General features: G+C 56.1%; 1 protein-coding gene across 1 annotated transcript in view; it reads right to left on the reverse strand.

Moving 5' to 3' along the window:
• Window positions 1-24,476, reverse strand: part of eif2ak3 (eukaryotic translation initiation factor 2-alpha kinase 3) — a 35,841-nt gene that overhangs the window by 498 nt on the left and 10,867 nt on the right. The window contains exons 2-16 of the mRNA XM_064334710.1: window positions 17,575-17,704; window positions 12,853-13,047; window positions 11,082-11,212; window positions 10,160-10,421; window positions 9,485-9,650; window positions 8,678-8,818; window positions 7,973-8,095; window positions 6,887-7,107; window positions 6,573-6,688; window positions 4,212-4,334; window positions 3,208-3,357; window positions 2,256-3,072; window positions 1,703-1,876; window positions 972-1,073; window positions 314-376 (exon numbers count right to left, since the gene is read on the reverse strand). Coding sequence (XP_064190780.1) covers window positions 314-376; window positions 972-1,073; window positions 1,703-1,876; window positions 2,256-3,072; window positions 3,208-3,357; window positions 4,212-4,334; window positions 6,573-6,688; window positions 6,887-7,107; window positions 7,973-8,095; window positions 8,678-8,818; window positions 9,485-9,650; window positions 10,160-10,421; window positions 11,082-11,212; window positions 12,853-13,047; window positions 17,575-17,704 — 2,914 coding nt within the window. The remainder of the gene's footprint in view (window positions 1-313; window positions 377-971; window positions 1,074-1,702; window positions 1,877-2,255; window positions 3,073-3,207; window positions 3,358-4,211; window positions 4,335-6,572; window positions 6,689-6,886; window positions 7,108-7,972; window positions 8,096-8,677; window positions 8,819-9,484; window positions 9,651-10,159; window positions 10,422-11,081; window positions 11,213-12,852; window positions 13,048-17,574; window positions 17,705-24,476) is intronic.

Below are 24,476 nucleotides of genomic sequence, written 5' to 3' on the forward strand. Positions count from 1 at the left end.
GTAGGTGATAAGCGTGCTTGTGAAGTCATGGCTACATGGCTATAGGGGTGTTGTTTGGCATGACGCAAAGCTGAGTATTCACTCTATTCACCATACAGCACGACCTTAAGTGCCTAAACTGCTAAATATAGAAACAATTAATTGATGGTAAAATATTTATTTACTTTGCAATACTGTGTAAGTAATGGTTCGCGTGCAGAGTAGCTACTGTTCACAACCCTGCTATAGACCCAGGCAGACGTTTCACCAGATCGCAGCGCACAGCTCAGTTCCCCGCAGCGCCAGCAGGGGGCAGCAGAGCGCCGCGACTCACCTCCTGCTCGTTGTGCCGGGCGAAGACTGGAGGGAACTGCAGGTTTTTCACCTCGGTCAGCGTCTGCCGGAGGCGAGGAGGCAAACGAACAAACGATCAGCCCGACGACGCCAGAGGGACCGCAAGCCCACAGTCAGCACGCAGCCGAGCTCTCCCACCGCCCGCCACCGGCACGCTGCCATTTTTAACCCCGCCCGTTAGCGCGAACCCGCCAGAACCGCCCGGCGGACGTCCCCTCCGGGACCCCAAACGCTAAACTGCTCAGCGGCGGTGGGGCAGCGGGGGGCAGAGGGGGGTTCGAGCGCCCCATCCATCACCCAAGCTGCAACAAGCCCTGTACTGAGAGCTTTCTCTGAGGGCGAGCGCTGTGTGCAACACAATGAACCAAACGCCATCAGATCTAACGCAGCTTCAGCTCGGCCCTGGGGCTGGGTCTGTCAGCCAATCAAATCCACTCAAAATGTCCATCTCCATAGAGCAATTCAGAAAGGCATTTTTCACTGCATGGTTCACAGCATATGCACCCTGGTCTTAAACCCCCCCAAAAAAGGCCAAAGGTAAGCCTTCCCGGATGGCGTGTGGAAGACGCCCCACCCCCCAGCCCACCCAACACCCCCCATACCCCACCCCTCCGGCCGGTCAGGAGGAGCTCTCTTACCCGCACTCTCTCCATCTGCGTGCGGAAGGGGTGGAGCAGCTCGAACAGGATCAGCCCCAGCGAGTAGATGTCCACCTTGTGGGAGTACGAGTTCCCGGACAGCTGTGGAACAGGAAGTGGGGAGAGGGGGGGATCGTTAAACCAGGGAATGCTGGGAGGGGGGCACTTCCTGTTAGCCCTAGAAAGGAAGGTGTATGCGCTGAACACAGGGTTTCAGAGGGGAATGTAGTTTTTTAAGGGTCACGCTGTACCTGAACACCGAGCAGAGGACAAAAAACTTTCTCAGGTATTAGTGTGTGAGCGAGATCTTTCCTGTTCAAGCTGGTGAAAATTGGTTGTGGAGGTAAAGGGGGAAGGGTATAAGCTGGTTTGGGGGTAAGAGGGGTATAAAGCTGGTTTGGGGTGTAAAGAGGGGTATAAAGCTGGTTTGGGGGTAAAGGCAGGTTTAAGGGGTATAAAGCTGGTTTGGGGGTAAAAGGCAGGTTATATAAGTGGTTGGGGGTAGAAGGCAGGTTTGGGGGTATAAGCTGGTCTGGGGGTAAGGCAGTAAGGGGTATAAGCTGGTCTGGGGGTAAAGCAGGTTTAAGGGGGTATAAAGCTGGTTTGGGGGTAAAGAGGGGGTATAAAGCTGGTTTGGGGGGTAAAAGGCAGATTTAAGGGGGTATAAAGCTGGTTTGGGGGGTAAAGAGGGGGTATAAAGGCAGTTTGGGGGGGTCTGAGAGGGCACTTGCCTGCTCCGGGCTCATGTACAGCTTGGTGCCCACTTGGCCAGTGTGCCGGGCGTAGGCGGGCATGGGCGTGAGCACGCTGGGCTCCTCCTCGTCCTCCTCCTGGTCCATGGCCGTGACCAGGCCGAAGTCGCCCACCTTCACCACGTCGTCCAGCGTGAAGAAGATGTTGGACGGCTGGGGGAGAGAGAGAGAGAGAGAGCGAGACGACAGGTAAATAAACAATCCAAAGATGAACGGTCAAAACAAACGCAGGTCACGTCTTAGCAAACACAGGTTACTGGAGGTACGAGGAACTGGCAGACGGTACACATTGGAAAATTTCATATACTGGAACTTTAAGTACATTCTTAACCACAGAGCATTCTGAAAATGTTAAAAAGTCAGTAAATGTAACAATTTATGACAAATACCAATAACAATTTTTCAAAAAAAAAAAATCCAAACATGCTGTTCTGAAACACTTAAACCCTTTCCTCTGATAAATATTTCCTGCAGATCTGAACTCTGAGCACTGCGCGACAGCGCCCCCCGGTGGAGAGCGTGAGCGGCTCACCTTCAGGTCGCGGTGCATGAGGCCCTTGCTGTGCAGGAAGTGGACGGCCTCTGCGATCTGCAGGAAGATGCCCAGGCACTCGACGTGCTCCCGCTGCTCGGGCAGGGAGCGCTGGGTCATCCAGTCCTTCAGGTTCTCCTTCCGGCACAGCTGCATCTGGATGTACAGGTACACCTTGGGCGAGGCCAGGGGGCGGGGCCAGGCGGCCGGGGGCGGGGCCGCCGGGCACGGGCAGGGCGCCAGGCTGAGCGAGGTGGGGCGGGGCGGGGAGGAGGACAGGGAGGGGCCGGGGGCGGGGCCGGGGGCGAGGCAGGGGTCGTGCGTCTGGGAGCGGGAGGCAGAGCTGGCCCGGCCGCCCGTCAGCGTGCTGGGGGAGGCGGCCTCGGGGGGGTCGGACGAGGCGGCGTCGCCGCAGCCCGAGTCCTCGAAGACGATGTCGAAGGAGGAGGAGTCGCCGGGCCCCCGCGGGGGGTACAGCTCGAAGGAGTGGGGCGAGTCGGACGCCTCCAGCTCGGCCTGGCTGTCCCGCTCCGACAGGAAGCTGTCCGGGCCCAGCTGAAGCGGCGGCGCCGGCCCACCGGGGGGCTCTAACGAGCACGCCTTGTCCCCCGTGGAGGACACCTCGGAGGCGGACAGCATTGGGGCGAAGGACGGCTCCGCGGTGCCCCCTGTCATGGTGCCGCCTGTCGTGTCCCTGCCTGCCGCGCCCGCCCCGCCCGCCACGGACGAGGAGCTCGTGGGCGTGAGTTTGGAGACGGGCACTTTCACTGACAGCGCCTCCAAGTGGTCAGGGGAGCTGAGCGGCCAGTCTGTGGTGCTGAGGAGAGGAAACAGAGGACCTGTGAAGCTGTGTTAATGTGTGCGTGTGTGTGAGTGTGTGTGAGTGTGTGTATGTGTGTGTGAAAGTGTGTGTGTAACAGCATGCTTTACTGTGCGTTGTCAGCGCGGGTACCTGGTGTCTTTGAGCCAGCGCTGGTCCATCTCCTCCTGCCAGCCCTCGGGCGGGGTCTCCTGCCAGGCGTTGAAGTAGCGGATGATGCCCGGGTGCTCCAGCTTGGCCAGAGCCTTCACCTCCCGCATCACCTTCTCCCGGGCCAGCTCCCTGCAGCGGCACACACATCACACCTGCTGGGCCATACTCACAAAAACTACATTACCCAGGCTCCAGACCTGCTGGGGCCTCTGCAAACCACACTCACAGGAACTACATTACCCAGCCTCCAGACCTGCTGTGGCCTCTGCAAACCACACTCACAGGAACTACATTACCCAGCCTCCAGACCTGCGTGGCCTCTAAACAGCACTATAATGACAATAACAATATTCTCCTGTCTCCATTAGGGGGCAGCAAATCACTGCCAGGATGCAGCTGCCCTGCTCTCCTCTGAAGGGTGAAAGCAGCTTATAAAGTGCTACAATACATCTGCCCACAGGGAGGCGCCAAAGTGCTGTTAGAAGTATATTACAGTAGGACCTTGGGAGGAGTAGCCCAGACAGTACTCACGAAAAATAACACAGGTGTTTGATTTTGCAGCACCTGAGGGAAGGGTTGTTAGCCAGAAGAGGCAGGGGTAGAATTTCTGTAGGGCAGGTGAGGGAGGGGTAGAATACCTGTAAGACAGGTGAGGGGGGTTAAGGTACCTGTTGGGCAGGTGAGGGGGGTAAGGTACCTGTAGGACAGGTGAGGGGGGTGTAGGGTACCTGTAGGGCAGGTGAGGGGGGGTGAGGTACCTGTTGGGCAGGTGAGGGGGGTAGGTACCTGTGTGCAGGTGAGAGAGGGTGAGGTACCTGTAGGACAGGTGAGGGGGGAGGGAGGTGTAGGGTACCTGTTGGGCAGGTGGGGGGGGGGTGAGGTGTAGGGTACCTGTTGGTTAGGTGAGGGGGGGGGTGAGGTACCTGTTGGGCAGGTGAGGGGGGGTTAGGTACCTGTAGGGCAGGTGAGGGGGGGTGAGGTACCTGTTGGGCAGGCGGATCCTCTTGATGGCGTAGTTGCAGTCGTCCACTTTGTTCCGCGCCTCAAACACCACGCCAAACCCGCCACGCCCCAGGCACTGCACGGGTTCGAAGTCGGTCAGGTACCTGAGGCACACAGAGGGCGGGTGAGGAGGCTGGCTCTGCAGGCGAAGGAGGACACGCCCGCGCCCTTTTAGAGCTCCCAGCGCGGGTCGGCTAACCTGGAGCGACCTCTGCCCTTTGACCTCTGAGTGAACAGCTGTGCATCAGACCGCAGGGCAGCCTTCAAACAGCTGCACCAGGGCCATTCCAAACCCGCCCTCCCACATCCCACAATCCCCTGCTCCCTGGCCTCTGTGTTCTGGAATGCTGTACAAGCCAGAGAGCGCTGGAGCAGGACTGCAGTCATGAAGAGGGGGGGTGTGGTGTGGCACTTAAAGGGGCTGGGGGTGTGGTGGTGCTTTGGGGGAAGGAGGGAGTGGAGGGGGTGTGGTGGTGCTTTGGGGGACGGGGGTAGGGGCATGTGTGGCGTTTTGGGGGGCGGGATGGGGGTGTGTTGGAGGAGGCTCTCAGATTTCCTAGATCAGAGGCCAAGGGGGGCGGCGGAGGGGGGGGTTTCCTCATTCTCAAAATTACTGGGCACAGCTCTGAAATTACACTGCAGACTGTGCCATTCATATTCACTCAGTCTCTCTCTCACACACACTCACTTTCACTCTCAGAGAAACACACACACTCTCTCTCCCTCTCACACACACATACACACACACTCACTTTCACTCTCAGAGAAACACACACACTCTCTCTCTCTCCCTCTCTCACACACACACACACACTCACTTTCACTCTCAGAGAAACACACTCGGTCTCTACTTCCTCTCTCTCCCTCTCACACACACACACACACACATACACACACACTCACTTTCACTCTCAGAGAAACACACTCTGTCTCTACTTCCTCTCTCTCTCTGTCTTTTTCTCTCTCTCTCAAACACACACACACACTCACTTTCACTCTCAGAGAAACACACACACACTGCTTCTACTTCCTCTCTCTCTCTCACACACACACACACACAGTGATGACGGACATAAGCAGGATGGCATTCAGGACTCCGGTATGTTTGCCAGAGCGCAGTGTGGTTTACACACAGCAGTGTTGGGTATCGGTGTCAAACTGCAGGATGTTTGTTCAGCGCAGAGCAGCTCTGTTTATACTCAGTGGCTGTGCTCGTAAGGAGCAGGTGCTTATGTGACACACACACACACACACACACATACACACACATACAAAGTCCGTGTTAGACGTGACTGATGGCTTCTACCCAGTCCAGACTGCCTGAGGTGCCAATTAATTATGTACCAACTAATTAATTAATTAATTAAGCCTTGCCGTTTAATTACACAGAGGCTGCTCATTGGCCGAGTGTCAGTGCACAGACGCTGTACACACAACGCAGACGGTCAACTCCTGCTTTCCTTCAGTCCTCTGTGCTGCAGGAGATTCTGCTGCGTTGAAGCACAGCTGTGCAGTCCACACAAAGACCCCCTTTGTTCACTTCTCCCCTCACATCTGAACCCCGATTTAGCTGCGGACCGAGGATCGGAAGCACTCTCAGCTTCGCTCGCCAAAACCGCGTCACAGTTTGAGCGTGAGGGAGGCTGTAACGGGCACCTGCGATACCCGTCGGCACCGAGACTGACACCGAGGCTGGCAAAGCGCCCCGGTTGGTGCGGCTGGTACCCCTTCAGCGACTGAAACAGCGGCTTCAAACACTCCCCTAGGCAGAGATTCGTACCTCACCAAACACGATGACCTCATCCTGCAGAGCACATGAGCCCAGCGAGGGGGGGGGGTTGGTAGCGAGGGGGCGAGGGGGGGGGACACGGGACACCTTCACAGCGGTAGCCGCGCTGCACAGGAGTGAGATGTGCCCCTCGTTTCACGACAGGCCGGCGTCTGGAGTTCGGCCAGCTGGGCGCTAACAGCGCTAGCGCCGCTAATCTTCTTAGCGTGGGGCGAGAGGACGGCTTCGTGGAGAAACGCTACCTGCCAGTCACAGGGCATGGAGCAGGCGTGTGTGCGTGTGTGTGTGTGTGTGTGTGTGTGTGTGTGTTGGGGAGGGGGGGGGGGGGAGGGGGTTTAAGGGTGACAGAGATGGTGGGGGAGGGGGTTTGGAATTTGTTATGCTAATGTTAGGTTTAGTGAGCCGTGCTATATATCCCTGGGAAGCAGTGCAAATCGCTAATGCCACTGCTAACAAGGGTGAGAGTCCTAGCAAGAGCTGGTCCTGTATTCCCTACCTGGACAGGCGTTAGTCACCTGGACAGGTGTTAGTCAACTGGACAGGTGTTAGTTACCTGGACACGTATTCGTTGCTTCTCTGCGTCTCCATGATGACCACTTCCTTCGGGTCCTCCGGCATCAGCTCCAGCTTGCTGTCTGTCTGGCACTGAGTCTCCGACTCCTTGCGTTGCTGTGGAAACAGGGGAGGCGGGGCTTGGTCAGTGGGGGGCGGGGACAGAAAATGGGAAGTATGTGGAGCTATCTGTCTCTCTCTCACTCTCTCACTCTCCGCCTCTCACTCCTCTCTCTCTCTCTCTCTCTCCCCTCCTCCCCCCCTCTCTCTCGCTCTCTACCCTCCCCCCTCCCCCCCTCCCTCTCCCTCGCTCACCCGCACGTTCGCGCCCGGCGGGTGGAAGAACTTGCGGACGATGTAGGTGGTGGCGGCGATGCAGAAGACGATGGTGCTGAGGATCTCCTTCCACCAGGACAGCAGCAGGACCGGGTCCTTCCTGTGCAGCTCCCGCCCACCGCCGTCGCCCGGCAACAGGCTGACCGCCGCCGCCCGCCGGCCCCGGTAGTGCTTACTGTACGGGAAGTAGTACCCGTTATCTGCAGAGAGAGAGAGAGGGGGACAAAAACACATCACATGATCACACGGAAGCTGTACGACCTTGGTGCTGATTGGTCGTCTTATCGGCACCCACCCAGATAACAGTGGTTACGTTTTTTTTTCTCCTCACTGGAAGCATTTTGCATTAGCCTCTTTAGTTTGGTTGTTCACTAACCACTTCAGGTATAATTGAAAAGCAAAAGAGGAAAAGAATACACCACATGGCAGCGAAGGCCACAAGCGAATATGATAATTATCGTTGTGGTATAGCACCCAGCCCCACACACACGCACACAAACGTGCGCACACACACACACACACACACACACACGCACACGCACACAGACACACACACAAATTTCAAACTATTTGTCTCAGTGAATGCAGGTGACCACATCTAAGTATTACCACCATTTTCAGCGCTACACACTTAACTTCTGTTTTTGGGTCTAGTTGGATGTAATGTGTTCTGTACTCAGAATGAGCAGAGTTAGCATGCATTAGCGCTTTACACCACTCAGCACACACTCTCAGCGCTGAGGATGCAGTTAGCCAGGGTGAACAGAACGGGCTGGCATTACTGCAGGGTGAGCTCTAACAGTGCCAGAGAGATGATGTAATGAACGTGCTCAGCGTTTGAGCGGACTGAACGCTCGGGCCAAAGTCTTATTAATCGATCACAGCCGTGTAGCAGCGGGGCTGCGTATCCAGGGCAACGCGTGCAGAACTGGCACAGCTCGTCACCGTAGGGGTACTGCAGTACAGACAGAGCTCTGCTCCTTACCGTAGGGGTACTGCAGTACAGACAGAGCTCTGCTCCTTACCGTAGGGGTACTGCAGTACAGACAGAGCTCTGCTCCTTACCGTAGGGGTACTGCAGCACAGACAGAGCTCCGTTGCTGTACTCCTCGTGGGAGAACTTGTCGTTGTTCAGACATTTGTCGAATTCTTCGGAGCCGACCAGGACGGGAGTGCGGGAGGGAGAATCTGAGAACAGAGACCCAGGACAGAGTCACGTTTAATCAACACTCAACACCAAGACTGTTACGTAATATGCAGTCAGATAGGCTCTATCACAAATCCTGAACACCAGGACTGCTACTACACAGTGTAACACGTTTAGGTTACTACAAAGTGTAACGGGCTCTACCGGCAGTGGATCAGCTTCGTAGTGGGCGGGACTTATGTATAATCGGTTTCGTTGTGGGTGGGACTTATGGATAATCGGTTTCGTTGTGGGCGGGACTTAAGGATAATCGGTTTCGTTGTGGGCGGGACTTATGGATAATCGGTTTCGTTGTGGGCGGGACTTATGTATAATCGGTTTCGTTGTGGGCGGGACTTATGTATAATCGGTTTTGTGTAAGACTTACAGACAATCGGTTTCATTGTGGGTGGGACTTACGGATAATCGGTTTTGTTGTGGGTGGGACTTATGGATAATCGGTTTCGTTGTGGGTGGGACTTATGTATAATCAGTTTTGTTGTGGGCGGGACTTATAGACAATCGGTTTCGTTGTGCGTGGGACTTACGGATAATCGGTTTCGTTGTTTGGGGGCGGGACTTACGGATAAGCGGTTTCCATTTGACGGTGGGCAGGGGGATGATGTCCGTTTCGGAGTCGCGGCTGTTCAGCGCTTTGGACTTGGAGGGAAACTTCTCAGAGATCCGTACGGAAGACTGGAGGTAGAGCTGCCCGCGGAACATCCCTGAAACACAGAAATCGCAGAGTTAAAGCCTGAAACACACGGCAGTGCAGACATCAGGTCCCACGGGCATCGCTGGAGAGGACTGATGATAAGACACACCGGCACAGAAACAGAGAGCCAATGAAACGCACCGTTAGAAGTGTTACATCAAACCCTCCCAACATATATACTCACACACACACACACAAACCTACTGTACACACAAACACACACACACACCTACTGTACACACGTGCGCACACACACACACACACACACACCATTAAAAGTCTGATACTTCAGCTAAATCAATCCCAACAGGCACGTATTCCCCAGAGAGCTGAAAGCATCTCCTGGATTCTGTACAAACAACACAAAGTGAAAGTGAGCGCACACCTACAGTCTACACACCATCTGTGCTGCCCGTACAGAGCAATTATCTCGCATTTGTGCTACAACTGCAACGCATGAGGGATGCATTAGTGCTGCATTTGTATCGCATGCAAGATGCATTTGTGCTCCAATTGCATCACTAGAGGGATGCATTTGAGCTGCATCTGCGAGATGCATTTGTATCCCACGTGCAAAGCATTTGTATCACATTCACATTATAGTTTTACTGCACATTTCCTGCATTTGTGCTGTGTCTGTACTGCGTCAGTTCTGCGTCCGTGCTCGACTCCTCACCCAGGTACACGCTGGACTCGGTGGCTCCCCGCGCCTCCTCCACGATCTCCTCCTCGTCCTCGGTGCTGGACTCGCGATGCGCGGTGTAGGAGGTGTCGTCGAACAGGCTGATGGGCGTCACCTTGCCCCCCTGCACCAGCCAGGCAGAGGCGATGGGGGTGCAGAACTGGGGGGGGCACAGAAACAAACCCTCACTTTGGGACCCTGCGTTTGCACTTCTCTCAGACTAAATACTGGAGCCCCCTCCCTCTCCAGCTGGACTCTCAGTTCATTTCTTCAGTAACTGACCGACTCAGTCTAAGGTTTATGGAGCTGCATGTTTTACAGAGTAGCAGGCACTCACTAAAATATACACAGCATCTTTATGACAGAGTGAGGACACATCCAACCAGCCTGTTTAAACTGCCAGGGATTTACAGCAGACTAATTGCACCACAGACGTCAAATAAATGTAGCTCAATTTTAAACAGCTCAATCCAGCGTAACGAGTGCAGTACTCAGCGGGGGGGGTGGGGGGGTGGCGCCTCTAGAGTGAGCTGCTATGTCTGATGCGGGATGAAGTACCAGCCTGGCTGCTTGCACAGATCTGTGTTTGTACAGATATGTGGGCGGGGCATAGGTGGGGTGGGGCGGGGCAGGGGCGGGGCACAGGTGGGTACGGGGCGGGGCTCTCACCTGGTGCTCCCACACAAGCTGCCCCCCCGGCTTGTTGCTGAAGGCCAGGACCTTCCAGTCGGGGACGGACACCTTGATGACCAGGTCGCAGGTCTCGGCGCGGGGGGGCTGCTGCTCCTCCTCCTCCAGGATCACCCGCTGGCCGTCCCGGCGCGCCTCCCGACGCCCCTCCCCGCTCGCCCGCTCCCCGTCCAGGTAGTTCAGCCCCGGCTGCGTCTCGGGCACGAACTTCAGCTCAAAGTGGCCCACGCTGAAGTTCCACCTGGGGAGGGAATAGGGGTGCCGTTTAGAACAGGAGGGGCGGGGGGGGGAGGGGGCGTGGCCTGTGAAGAAGGGGTTGGTGGGTGTGGCCTGTGTAGAGGGGGTTAGGGAACATGGCCTGTATCTGAATGGATGGTGTGGCCCATTTTGAGGGGTCATGGCATATTTTGAGTTGGGGTCTGAATTGAGGGGCGTGGCCTGTATTTGAGGGAGTGGTCTGTACTGGGAGAGCTTTGGCCTGTATTTGAGGGAGTGGTCTGTATTGGGAGTAGGTGTGGCCTATATTGAGAAGGCGGGGCCAGGATTGGGGCCTGTACTGAAGAGGCGGGGCCAGGATTGGGGCCGGTACTAAAGAGGCGGGGCCAGGATTAGGGCCTGTACTGAGGAGGCAGGGCCAGGATTGGGGCCGGTACTAAAGAGGCGGGGCCAGGATTTGGGCCTGTACTAAAGGGGCGGGGCCAGGATTGGGGCCTGTACTGAAAGGGCGGGGCCAGGATTGGGGCCTGTACTAAAGGGGCGGGGCCAGGATTGGGGCCTGTACTGAAGGGGCGGGGCCAGGATTGGGGCCTGTACTGAAGGGGCGGGGCCAGGATTGGGGCCTGTACTAAAGGGGCGGGGCCAGGATTGGGGCCTGTACTAAAGGGGCGGGGCAGGGGCTCACTTCTCGTTCCCGCTGCGGGGCCGGACGGCACGCACGGTCTTCTGGGTCCTCTGCAGCAGCAGCACGTCCTCCAGCTCGGACTCGTCCTCCTCCCAGCGGCTGCAGCCCACCGCAGAGCAGATGTAGCGCAGCTGCAGGGAGCGGGAGGCAGGGCCGCCGTTACCGCCAATGACCCCCCCTCAACCTCAGTCTCAAACCCCCTACATCAACCCCCACCAATACTGCCCTCAACCTCAGTCTCAAACCCCTACATCAACCCCCACCAATACTGCCCTCAACCTCAGTCTCAAACCCCTACATCAACCCCCACCAATACTGCCCTCAACCTCAATCTCAAACCCCTACATCAACCCCCACCAATACTGCCCTCAACCTCAAGTCTCAAACCCCTACATCAACCCCCACCAATACTGCCCTCAACCTCAGTCTCAAACCCCTACATCAACCCCCACCAATACTGCCCTCAACCTCAGTCTCAAACCCCTACATCAACCCCCACCAATACTGCCCTCAACCTCAGTCTCAAACCCCTACATCAACCCCCACCAATACTGCCCTCAACCTCAGTCTCAAACCCCTACATCAACCCCCACCAATACTGCCCTCAACCTCAATCTCAAACCCCTACATCAACCCCCACCAATACTGCCCTCAACCTCAGTCTCAAACCCCTACATCAACCCCCACCAATACTGCCCTCAACCTCAGTCTCAAACCCCTACATCAACCCCGCCAATACTGCCCTCAACCTCAGTCTCAAACCCCTACATCAACCCCCACCAATACTGCCCTCAACCTCAGTCTCAAACCCCTACATCAACCCCCACCAATACTGCCCTCAACCTCAATCTCAAACCCCTACATCAACCCCCACCAATACTGCCCTCAACCTCAATCTCAAACCCCCTACATCAACCCCCACCAATACTGCCCTCAACCTCAGTCTCAAACCCCTACATCAACCCCCACCAATACTGCCCTCAACCTCAATCTCAAACCCCCTACATCAACCCCCACCAATACTGCCCTCAACCTCAGTCTCAAACCCTACATCAACCCCCACCAATACTGCCCTCAACCTCAGTCTCAAACCCTACATCAACCCCCACCAATACTGCCCTCAACCTCAATCTCAAACCCCTACATCAACCCCCACCAATACTGCCCTCAACCTCAGTCTCAAACCCCTACATCAACCCCACCAATACTGCCCTCAACCTCAGTCTCAAACCCCTACATCAACCCCCACCAATACTGCCCTCAACCTCAATCTCAAACCCCTACATCAACCCCCACCAATACTGCCCTCAACCTCAGTCTCAAACCCCTACATCAACCCCCACCAATACTGCCCTCAACCTCAATCTCAAACCCCTACATCAACCCCCACCAATACTGCCCTCAACCTCAATCTCAACCCCCTACATCAACCTCAACCTCAACCCTCCCCAATACTCCACCTCAATAATGCCAAACGCGACCTCAAACCAAACCTCAACCTCCAACCTCAACCTCAATCTCAAACCCACAATTCAACCTCCTCTTCCACCTCCATCTCAACCTCTACCTTTACTCTCAATCCCAACCTCAACCTCAAATATGACCTCAACCCAGCTTAAACCCAACCTCCACCTCCAACCCAACCTGCTAGAGCACACTTCTAGCCCATATGAGCAGCCTCCACCCTATAGCCTGTCTACACCTATAGACCCAAAGAAGACCCCCTTCCCTCCAGAGACTCTCAGATTTCAGGGGGGGGGGGGGGGCATACCTTGCCGCTGTAGGCCCCCAGGCCATAGGTGGTGAGGGACTTGCCCCCCACCAGCACGGTGTCCTCCCGGATGCGGTAGGAGGACTCCAGCAGGGACTCCACACTGAAAGGCACGGTCTCCATACTCTCCCGGTCCCTGTCCCACTGGAACAGGGCCCCGTCCAGCGACGGGATGATCATCTTATTCCCAAACACCTGGAGGGGAGGGCACAAGGGGGAGGGAAGAGGGTCCATGAGTGAAATCATCTCATATTTCCCCAAGCAAAGCCGAGACAAGGTCAAAGACGCCAGGGACAGGCTCGAACAGAGCGAGAAGCCATCTGTCCGTTTCTGGAGGACATGTTTAAAGCCGAATCCTGAAACAATCCGATACGGACGGTATAATCTGGTTTATGGTCTTCGGTTAATCTGTGAGTCAAGCTAGGTCACCCTTCTTAACAAGGAACATTAACTCTGACTATTACAAACAGGGGGTTACGTCATCTGTGGCGCACGCCCACGACTTTGAACAGCGTTGCGTGAAAAACGATTATTCCAAACAGACAAGGAGGGAAGGGGGGGGGAGCTTAGTAACAGTATGTATGGGCCAACTAAAACCTCGAAACAGGCTATTAAAGGGGCTAATTAGCCAAACTTTCCCTTGGTGATTGACCCAAAAACAGGAAGTCCGCGAGCTCAGAGCGAGCTCAGTCCGCTCTTCCTCTCCAAAACCCAAACGCAGGGCTCGTCTCACTGTGAAGAGGGAGCCAGACGCAGTGCGTTGTTTGAACTGGCGGCCCGGAGCCAAGAGGCACGCTCCGTCCGACCTTGAGTCTCGGGGGACGTGGACCAATGAGAAGGCCGGGAAGGCCGTCTGACAGGAGGAGCGCCTGCGATGGGGTGACTCGCGGATCTGACAGACGGAGGTGATGTCATCCATTCAAACGGAGACGAGGCGGGGGGGAGGGGTGCGGAGCCACGCGCTGTGTCAGGTGCTAAGAGGTTTACCGGGGAATCTGCAGGAGAGGGTGAGTCATCGTTGCCCTTTTTGGCGGCAACGCTAATCGCGGCAGCGGGGCAGACGTTTGATCTGCGGCTCAGAGCCGCTTCCAGCCGGACGCCCGGGGGTAGGGGGTAAGAGGGTGGTGGGGGGTAGTGATTACAGCCCCATTTATTAAACGGAAGCTGAACTCAGATCATCAATTACCTCAAATAATGCACCGTGAGGTCACCCCCGAGCTCCCTTTCACATGCCCCGCCGACTCATTCAGAAAATAAGAGGGCCTTGGGGGGGGGGGATGGGGGGCATCTGAGGCAGCCTTACAGGGCCTGCGTGTGGGGCGGGGGGTAGCAGATATATGAGACAGTCTTACAGGACAAACTTTAAAACGCTGACTGGATACCTGTGATGGCTGGAATAGGACGGGAATTTGTGCTTATTTTAAGAGTTCTGGGGGGTCGGGGGTAAAATCTCAGAACGGGACTACTTGATCACAAACAGACGCGTAATAATGCCCTTGTGCAGGACACGTGCAGTAAATAAACACTGCAGATGGTTTGGCGGTCTGCTGGCGTGAAGCGCGAGAACAGGACGGCTCTGGCGTACCAGTCCTAGCGATCGGGGGGGGGGGGGCGCCGAGGGGGGGGCTTTAACACAGTGGGGGTTCAGGCTGAGTGGCACTGAAGGAGCTCGATTCACCATTTTACCTCACAGGTAAAACACCCGCCCAGCAGTGTCTGTCACACACGGGCCGGAGGGTAATTACAGGGGAACAGGGATTTTTACCCCTTCAGTCACATTTGAGGGGGCGGGACAGGGGGTTGCAGGGTAGATTGGTACATTTGGCAGGTCGTATACATTTCGCGCTTTTTTAGCTCTTGAGCGACTTGCAGAGCTTGAAGTTCTCACAGACGATCCGTCTGCGCTGCGGAACCAGGGTGTCATGACACAGGCACACGCGGGAATCAAACCTGCAGCCCCCTGCAGTTACAAACCCAGCACCCCAACCGCTACGCGACACAGAACCCAGCGGGTATGGGTGTCACAAGCACGCATCGAAGGGACACTGGAGAAGGCAGAAAGGGTTGCGCACACAGCACCCCCACCCCAGCCAAAAATCACCCAGGCACGAAACATCGCACAACGTTTCCAGGCCGTGTCGCCAAAACCGCGACGGAGGGCATTAAAGTTTAATCGACAGCGAAAGTGAAACAACGGGGTGTGATTTCTGTTCCCCCCCAAACCCAACCCCCGACCCCCAACCCCCAACCCCCGACCCCCCGAGACATGACTTAAAACCACAAAGCCTGCACTTGCAGACCTAATTTTCTGATTGGCTGGAGGGTGTTAATATATGCACCATCTTCAAAGAGTTACTAGAAGGCAAAAAAAAAAAAAAAAAAAAAATGAAAACAGGACGCAGAAATTCTCCAGAGCGTGGAGAACACGTTGTGCTCACCAAACCGCGATAACAGAAAACAAAGAACTCGACGCCGAGGCAGATTTATTGCGTTCTGAGAGCGTTTCGCCACCAAGGTGCGGTGGAAGCACCAATCCGTTCCAAGTGTGTGTGTCTGCCGCCTCAAACAGCAATCCACATTCACCCACACGCCACTCGACACACACAGCAGACGGCATCGAACACACACAATTAATCAAACGCGCTCGATTCACATACGCTCAAATTTTTTTTTAATGTGAGTCCAAATAGATTTTTTTTTTAAAACACAAAAAAAACAAAGGAAAAGCAAGAGGAATGGTGAAGATGGAGGGAGCGTTAGCGCTTAGCGTAATTAGCCTGCGCGGCAGTTTGAAGGGGGGGCGCTCTGCAGGACATTAATCAGTTTGGCAGTCACCCCTGGTGTGGCCACGCTCTGCTCTGAAGGCATTCATCCACAACACAAAGAGGAGGAGGAGGAGGAGGAGGAGGAGGGGCCAAGGCCGGCGATGACATCATCCCCCCCTGCCGGAGCATTACCTCACCCTCATCCACCCCCGCCCCCAGCCCCCCCCACCCCCAGCGATGACTCACCGCGTATTGGCTGCCGCCACTTATCTCTCTCTCCCTCTGATGCCGGTGTGGCTTTTGCCGACTCTGCCGTTTATACAACCCCCGCTCCCACCCCCACCCCCACCCCCACTCCGCGAGTCTCTCTCCTCCTCTCTCAGCCTCTCTCTCTCTCTCTCTCTCTCCTACCCTCTCTCCGTCTCCGCGCATTCCGTGCATTCCCATAGGCGATGGGTGTGTGTCAGCACTGTGGCGGGAACCAATGGCAAAGGGGCAGACCCCCCTAATCACCGAGCAGACTGGTGTCTGGAGTGCTTGTGGGGGGGGGGGCAGGGGCGGGGGTAGCGCTGCCAGGCCTGCCGGGTGCTGGGGGCTTGTGGAAGGGGGAGGAGGAGTGAGGGGGGGGTTGCTAGAGCTCTCAGCCAATCAGGCGCCCCCGTCGCCGGCAGCCAGGGTTGGCGGTGGTGGCGACAGACGAGACGAGGTTAGCAGCGGGCTACGCTAGGCTGTGTGCAGCCGGAGATTACCTGCCGCAGCAAACACCGCGCCCACCCCCCAGCCCCCCGCCCCAGTCCCGGTTCTGCTTTATAAACCGGGAACCTCCCCAGCCCCCCGAATTTATCTCACACTTCCTCCACCGCATCTCCAAAACCACAGCTACCCAGTGAAAAGCAGCCAGACTCTCCCACACTCCCCAACCAAACCAGAGCTGTCAGAGCTCGTTAGCATATGGGGGGGGGGGGGGGTTTGCTGCTGTCAGCCAGGCAGACACCCCCTCCACCCCACCCCACAGTGGAAGACAGGCCAGGCGGGTGCCAGCTCTCCAAAGGGGGTGGGGGGGGGGGGGCAGGAGTGGTCCATGTTCTAATATGAAACTAAAATCCGCTTATGCAACCTCAACAACGGTGCCAATTTACTATTTTTATTTTTTTAATTCCAGATGAAGTTCACAAGACGTTTCCCGTTTTTAAACGCGGTCTCGTTAGCACAAGTTTAGCGAGCGTAAGAACAGCTGACGGCGAGCTCTGTGAGGACAGAGGACGTGTGACGCGGCGCGCTCGCGTCAACTGCACGTCTGGAGATAATTAACACTTACAAACCAGCGGAGACGCTCTTGCGCTCTCTCTCTCTCTCTCTCTCTCTATCTTCAATTGATGATCTTTCAGAACCTCAGCGTGAGAGAGCGTGAGAGAGCATGAGAGAGCGTGAGAGAGCATGAGAGAGCGTGAGAGAGCGTGAGAGAGCGTGAGCTAGCGTGAGAGAGCGTGAGAGAGCGTGAGAGAGCGTGAGAGAGCGCAGGGGCAGCGCTGCAGAGCGCAGTTAGATAGCGCCTCATTTTAGGTACCGGCGCCTCCTGATCTGCAGCGATTGATTTTCCCCGCTTCCTCTTTCTGCAGAGCGGAAGAGTGCTGGGAGGAGGGGGGGTGACATCACACAGGAAGAGCACTCACCTACCTCCCAAAAATATACATACATACATCACTGTGTGCAATTTGGCCTCATTAATTATGGAGTTTCAGAAAGTAGCACAGAGCAGCCAGAGTTTCAGATCTAGAGATCTATCTCTCTCCGATAGAGGCCCTGTCACCCTGATAGAGGCCCTGTCTCTCTGATAGAGGCCCTGTCACCCTGATAGAGGCCCCGTCTCCCTGATAGACGCCCCGTCTCTCTGATAGAGGCCCTGTCCCTCTGATGGAGGCCCTCTCTCCCCGATAGAGGCCCCGTCCCTCCGTACCTCCTGCTTGCTGAGGCTGGAGGACACCAGACAGCCGGAGCCCATGTCCAGGTCCCACTGCTTGCGGCCGTGATTATTGGGGTCCAGCGCGGAGATGCGGCCGTCCAGCGTGCTGATGATCACCAGAGACCTGCGGAGAGAGCGAGAGTCACTAAACCTGCGCTCACACACGCACACACACCCATATACACGGCTCCCACACACACACACTCCACACATGCACACACACAGGCCTCACACGCGCACACACACACATATACACGCCTCCCACACATACACACTCTACACTTGCCTCACACACACACTCTACACACGCCTCACACACACACACTCCACACACGCCTCACACACACACACACACACACACACACACACACACACACACACACAACCCATATACACACCTCCCACAGACACACACTCCACACACGCCTCACACACACACACTCCACACACGCCTCACACACACACTCCACACACGCCTCACACACACACTCCACACACGCACACACACCCATATACACGCCTCCCACAGACACACACTCCACACACGCCTCACACACACACACTCCACACACGCCTCACACACACACTCCACACACGCCTCACACACACACACTCCACACACGCCTCCCACACATACACACTCCACACACGCCTCCCACACACACACTCCACACACGCCTCACACACAGGCTTCACACACACACATATACACGCCTCCCACACATACATACTCCACACACAAGCCTCACACACATATATGCATATGCACACACGCAGACGCTAACTCGTTGTAACCCTCTGCTGGACATTGCAAGCCCGTCAGAACGCCCCCTTCCGACCAGATATGAATTCATCACTCCAAGGGAGATATGAGAGAGACAGTACGCCTGTGTATTGTGAATTAAATATTAAATAAGGAAAAGGTCATGCAGTTACAGGACACGGTCTGACACACGTTAGACCGACCCACACAAAGCCACCATTACATTACCCAGCTAAAACACAGCGCTGCCAGCGAGAGAAAGAGGGAGAAACTGGGGGGAAATAATCATAAATTCACCAAAAATAAGAGGAAGTTCATTTCGTACTGAAGCTCCATCTCTCTCTCTGTCCATGAACATTCACAGTTTTATTTTATTTTTTCCCTTCTTGGTCCATTTCACTTGTCAAGAGCCATTTCACACCGCGCTTCAGGAAGACGAGAGCACTTCTCCTGCCAATAAAGCCAATCTGAACTCGCACTCGAACAAGAACAGAGAGAATAAAAGACACAGACGGGAGGGAGAGGGAGGGAGGGAGGGATGGAGAGGGAGAGAGAGGGAGAGAAAGCAGGAGAAAAACACGTCCTCCCACACAGGTTACAGAAGCCAGCGCAGCATGGCGCTCTCCGCTGGGCTGGGCTGGGCTGGGCTCTTCAGACACAGCGCCGTGGCGCTGGAAGGGGGTTCTGGTTCTGTTGTGTAACACCCGGGCCGGCCTTTGAAGACAGACTCGTCTGATGCCCCCCCCCCCCCCGATACGGAGGGAGCAGGACCGACCCGTCTTCCCGCCAGACCCTGCCGCGGCTTGGCAGCGCTGAGAGCGGCGCGCGCCGCGCATCCCCTCCCGCGATTGGCCAGGCCGCTCCGCCAAAAAAAAAAGAACGCCGGGGCTGATTGGTTGTTGCTAAGCAGTGGGCATGCGGAGTCGGGAGTCATAGCTACACTGCGCCCCCCCCCGCCTCCACCCCCCCTTCACCCCCCACCCCCGCGCCCGTGTGTCAGCTGCAGAGGTGGATTTTGTCTTTCTTTCTCCCCACCCTCTTCTTCTTCTTCTTCTTTATTTTCGGGGCAGATGAAGGCCGTGTTGTTTTTCTCTCCCCCCCCTTTGTGAGTTTCACTCGAGAGCTTTTGGGGGGCTGTCAGGCTCACACCGGGGGGGGGGCATACATGGTGGGGCCAACAGGGATGAGTAAAGTAAGTAACATCTACAATAACAAAACAACATGGTCTGGCTTTTCAGGATGTTTCAGAAAAACATCCGTTTTATTTATTTATTTATTTATTTATTATAGGAGAAAGTCAGACACTGGCAGGTGTTTTTATTTTGTGGAGAAACGGAGAGCGCTCGTTTGCGATTGGAGGCGTTCGCAGAGTGTCCATATGGCGAACGACCCAGAGCTAATCCGTGACTGTTTCATTACAGACCGTAATCTGTGCACTGATTGGCTGGAGCACGCCCAGGCAGCCACAGGCAGAGGAAGGGGAGGCTTCTGGGGGGGAAACCCGTCTGAACAGCTGACACGTCTTTATAAGCACGACCGCATGTAAACAACCCCCCTCCACATCAGCACAACCCCCGCACATCTGCACCTGCAGGACAGGGCCGTCCAGCAGGGCCAGTTTAGAGTCAGGAAAAAACCCTTTATTTTCTTGCATTTCCTCTCATTTGCAACCATTTCAACATTTCAGATGAACTGTTGAATTTCTTGCACCGATTTTCCCCTCAAGTTCAATTTTATACAGCCCTAAAAAAAGTTAAAAAAAAAAAAAGAAAATCTTAACGATTTGTATTTCTGTGATTTTCCCGTTATATTGCTCTGGTTTCACATGAAGCTGGTGATGTAATTTATTAATGGTGTTTACTGCTGGAACGCAGGCCGCTGAACCCTGCAGAGATGAAACGGGCGCACAGGAGGAACGCTGTCCTGAACACTCACAGGCTGAGCGTCAGAGCGCCTCGTCTCTCCTGAACACTCACAGGCTGAGCGTCAGAGCGTCTGAGCGTCTGAGCACCTGAGCACCTCGTCTCTCCTGAACACTCACGGGCTGAGCGCCTGGTCTCTCCTGAACACTCACAGGCTGAGCATCTGAGCGCCTGGTCTCTCCTGAACACTCACAGGCTGAGCGCCTGAGCGCCTGGTCTCTCCTGAACACTCACAGGCTGAGCATCTGAGCGCCTGGTCTCTCCTGAACACTCACAGGCTGAGCGTCTGAGCGCCTCGTCTCTCCTGAACACTCACGGGCTGAGCGTCTGAGCACCTCGTCTCTGCTGAACACTCACAGGCTGAGCGTCTGAGCGCCTCGTCTCTCCTGAACACTCACAGGCTGAGCGTCTGAGCACCTCGTCTCTCCTGAACACTCACAGGCTGAGCGTCTGAGCACCTCGTCTCTCCTGAACACTCACAGGCTGAGCGTCTGAGCACCTCGTCTCTCCTGAACACTCACAGGCTGAGCGCCTGAGCACCTCGTCTCTCCTGAACACTCACAGTCTGAGCGCCTGTGCACCTCGTCTCTCCTGAACACTCACGGGCTGAGCGTCTGAGCACCTGAGCGCCTGGTCTCTCCTGAACACTCACAGACTGAGCGCCTGAGCACCTCGTCTCCCCTGAACACTCACAGGCTGAGCGCCTGAGCACCTCGTCTCTCCTGAACACTCACGGGCTGAGCGTCTGAGCACCTGAGCACCTCGTCTCTCCTGAACACTCACGGGCTGAGCGTCTCGTCTCTCCTGAACACTCACGGGCTGAGCGTCTGAGCACCTCGTCTCTCTGACCTACAGGCTGAGCGCTCTAGCGCGCCTCCGCCTCTCCTGAACACTCACAGGCTGGGCGCTGGCACCTCGTCTCTCCTGAACACTCACAGGCTGAGCGTCTGAACGCCTGGTCTCTCCTGAACACTCACAGGCTGAGCGTCTGAGCACCTCGTCTCTCCTGAACACTCACAGGCTGAGCGTCTGAGCGCCTGGTCTCTCCTGAACACTCACAGGCTGAGCGCCTGATCTCTCCTGAACACTCACAGGCTGAGCGTCTGAGCACCTCGTCTCTGCTGAACACTCACAGGCTGAGCGTCTGAGCGCCTGGTCTCTCCTGAACACTCACGGGCTGAGCGTCTGAGCGCCTCGTCTCTGCTGAACACACACAGGCTGAGCGTCTGAGCACCTGAGCACCTCGTCTCTGCTGAACACTCACAGGCTGAGCGTCTGAGCGCCTCGTCTCTGCTGAACACTCACAGGCTGAGCGTCTGAGCACCTCGTCTCTGCTGAACACTCACAGGCTGAGCGTCTGAGCACCTCGTCTCTGCTGAACACTCACAGGCTGAGCGTCTGAGCACCTCGTCTCTGCTGAACACTCACAGGCTGAGCGTCTGAGCGCCTGAGCGTCTCTCCTAACAGACGCAGCCCGCTGAAGAGGCACGGCCCGTTTTTACTACCGCTGAGCGTCTCTCCGCGCGTCGCCGGCCCTCTCGGCCAATCGCGGGGCTGCCTTTCGGCCCCCTCCAATCAGTCCTCGGGTGCTGGCGGGGCTCGGCCAATCGGAGTGCTCTCCTTATGAACGCCAGCCAATGGGTGGGCGAGGCTCCCTGTAACCGCGTAGCAGCAGGCAGCTCTAGTAACATCCAGCTTTCAAGTGCTGCTACTCGCCTGCCTCTCGCGCTCTCTCTCTCCCTCTCCCTCTCCATCTCTCCCCCTCCCTCTCTCTCTCTCTCTCCCCCCTCCCTCTCTCCGTCTCTCCCTCTATAAAAATGACAACACGAGGAACACGTGGGTGAATTGTGGGTGCAGTGACGCGCCCCTGCAGACAAGCTGCAGTAGAGAGCCGGGAATGAGGCTGCAGGAGAACCCCCCAGCCTGCCTGCCTGCCCCACCTTCCCCAAGTTCCAAACCTGTGCCTAAACACCCCCTTTACTCCTCTTCTGCAAACGGGGAACGTTCATATATCCTGGAAAAGGTTCATATGTACAGGCAGAGCTCAGAGTAGCAAAGCTGGATCCTGTACTGCCTGGATAAATGGTCTCAGCTGTAAGAGGCTCGGTGGCAAGCTGGGATGTACTGACCTAAATTGGTCTCGTGAAGAGGCTGGGGTTGGGAGAGGCTATCAAGACTGAGTTGAATTAAGGAAGTGGGGGCATCAGGTAAGAGGAAGACTTTCAGAAAAACTAACTGTAGCAGAGACACAGAAGCGTGTGCGTGCACATACTCTCACCCTCACCCCCTCACAAACACACACACACACACACACGCACGCACGCACGCACACGCACACACACACACACACACACACACACACAGACTGCCTCCCGTACTCCTAAGCTTAGACTCCGTGTTTACTCAAAAAATCCCTTCAATCTGCTGTGGTTACCACGACAGCGCTGAAGTTAAACTGAGGCAATTGTTCTGGATTAAGAGCGGCAGGTTTAAACCGACACTGGGACTCTGGGATCAACAGGCAGGTAAATATCAACCAGGAACCGACGAGCCTAAGAGAGAGATCTAGACTATCTCTCTCTCTGCTTCAGGTCCTGGCACAGACGCCCACGGAAACCGTTTCCACGGCAGCAGCGACCACGGCGACTGCAGGTGTGCGGCGGGCTGAGGCTCCCAGGTACGCGGACGCGACGGACTCTTATTCGCGGTTTCATTCACGCGTTTCCCTCCGAGCGAGAGCGCGCAGAGAGAGAGAGAGAGAGCACTGCCGCCAGGAAGTCCTCCTGCCCTAGCCCGCCCACCGCCTCAGCCCACCCCCGTCACAGCCCGCCCACTACCTCAGCCCCGCCCCCCCGTCACAGCCCTGTCCCCTACCTCAGCCCCGCCCCCTACCTCAACCCCGCCTCGTACTAAATGCAGACGCAACAGCTTAGGCAAGTTCCCGCTTTCGCTTCAAGATGACCTTTGAACTCTCCTTGCCTAAACACCAATTAAAATGACATATAAAGCAAAAGCAAAAGCAAAAACCCTAACAAAAAACCCTAACAAAAAAATAATAAATGACAGCACTCAGAGCTGGCTCTTCTCGTCCAATCTGGTCTCCGGGTTCCGCTCGGCCAATCACACGGCTGCTCTCCGGGTTACCACCCAAGGCTGTGTTTCGCCCGGCGAAAGAGCGGGAAAGAGAGGATCTGTGTACCGGATGAACCGCGCCGCCGGCCGCGCCGCCAGCCTGGGGGGCCGCGGGGGGGGGGGGGATTAGGGATATCCACGGCAGGAAGACACAAACGGGAACACGCAACTAGTGCTTCTCCTCACTCTCCCGCCCTTCCTCTTTCCCTCCCTCTCTCCGTCTCTCCCCCACTCTCTCCTTCCCTCCACGTGGGTTCCTGTTGCCCCACAAACTCAGACGTGGTGAAGCGCTGTGCTAACTTTTGAAGATGCACTTCTGGCTGCACATGGAGGGGACGGGGGGGGGTAATTGGGGTATGGGGGGGTGGGGGTTCCCATTCATCAAAAACCAAAAACAGATGTCATAGAAAGTGTAATGTCATTAATGTCAGGTAACGTCTAGCGTGCGTCAGAATCTCTCACTGACCCAGCACACTGACCCGGCACACTGACCCAGCACACTGACCCAGCACACTGGACCCAGCACACTGGACCCAGCACACTGGACCCAGCACACTGGACCCAGCACACTGGACCCGGGCGCTGGGCGGGAGACGCTGGTCCAGACTGAACCACCCCTGCAGTAAAAAGCTCATCCCTGCCCGCATGCCCACCCTGCCGCAGTCACCCCCAAACCACACCCCACCTTAAACACGCCGTAAATTCCTCTCTCTCTGCAGTAACCCAGCCCTAAAACCATGGGAGGGGGGCTGGTGAGCTTGCACACAAACATAAACCCCCCTTCCCGAAACACACACACACACACTGCACGCCGCCCCAGACTCCCAGCTCAGACGCGGCTAAATCAAAACTCTGGCACACTCCGCTCCTCCGCTCTCATTGGCTGCCGGCCGGACTCTCTCTGTGTGGCTGATTCGTTGTTGCTAAGCAGTGGGGAGCCAACTGCAGAGAGGTTCAATGGGTCCTAGTGTCTGTCCCAGCCTCTTCACCTCTCACTCTCTCGCTCTCTCCCTTTCCCTTTCCCTGGCTCTCTCCTCCCCTTCCCTCCCTCCCTCTCTCCCTCCCTCCCTCTCTCCCTC

Source organism: Anguilla rostrata, chromosome 5 (assembly GCF_018555375.3).
Source record: "Anguilla rostrata isolate EN2019 chromosome 5, ASM1855537v3, whole genome shotgun sequence".
Lineage (NCBI taxonomy): Eukaryota > Metazoa > Chordata > Actinopteri > Anguilliformes > Anguillidae > Anguilla > Anguilla rostrata.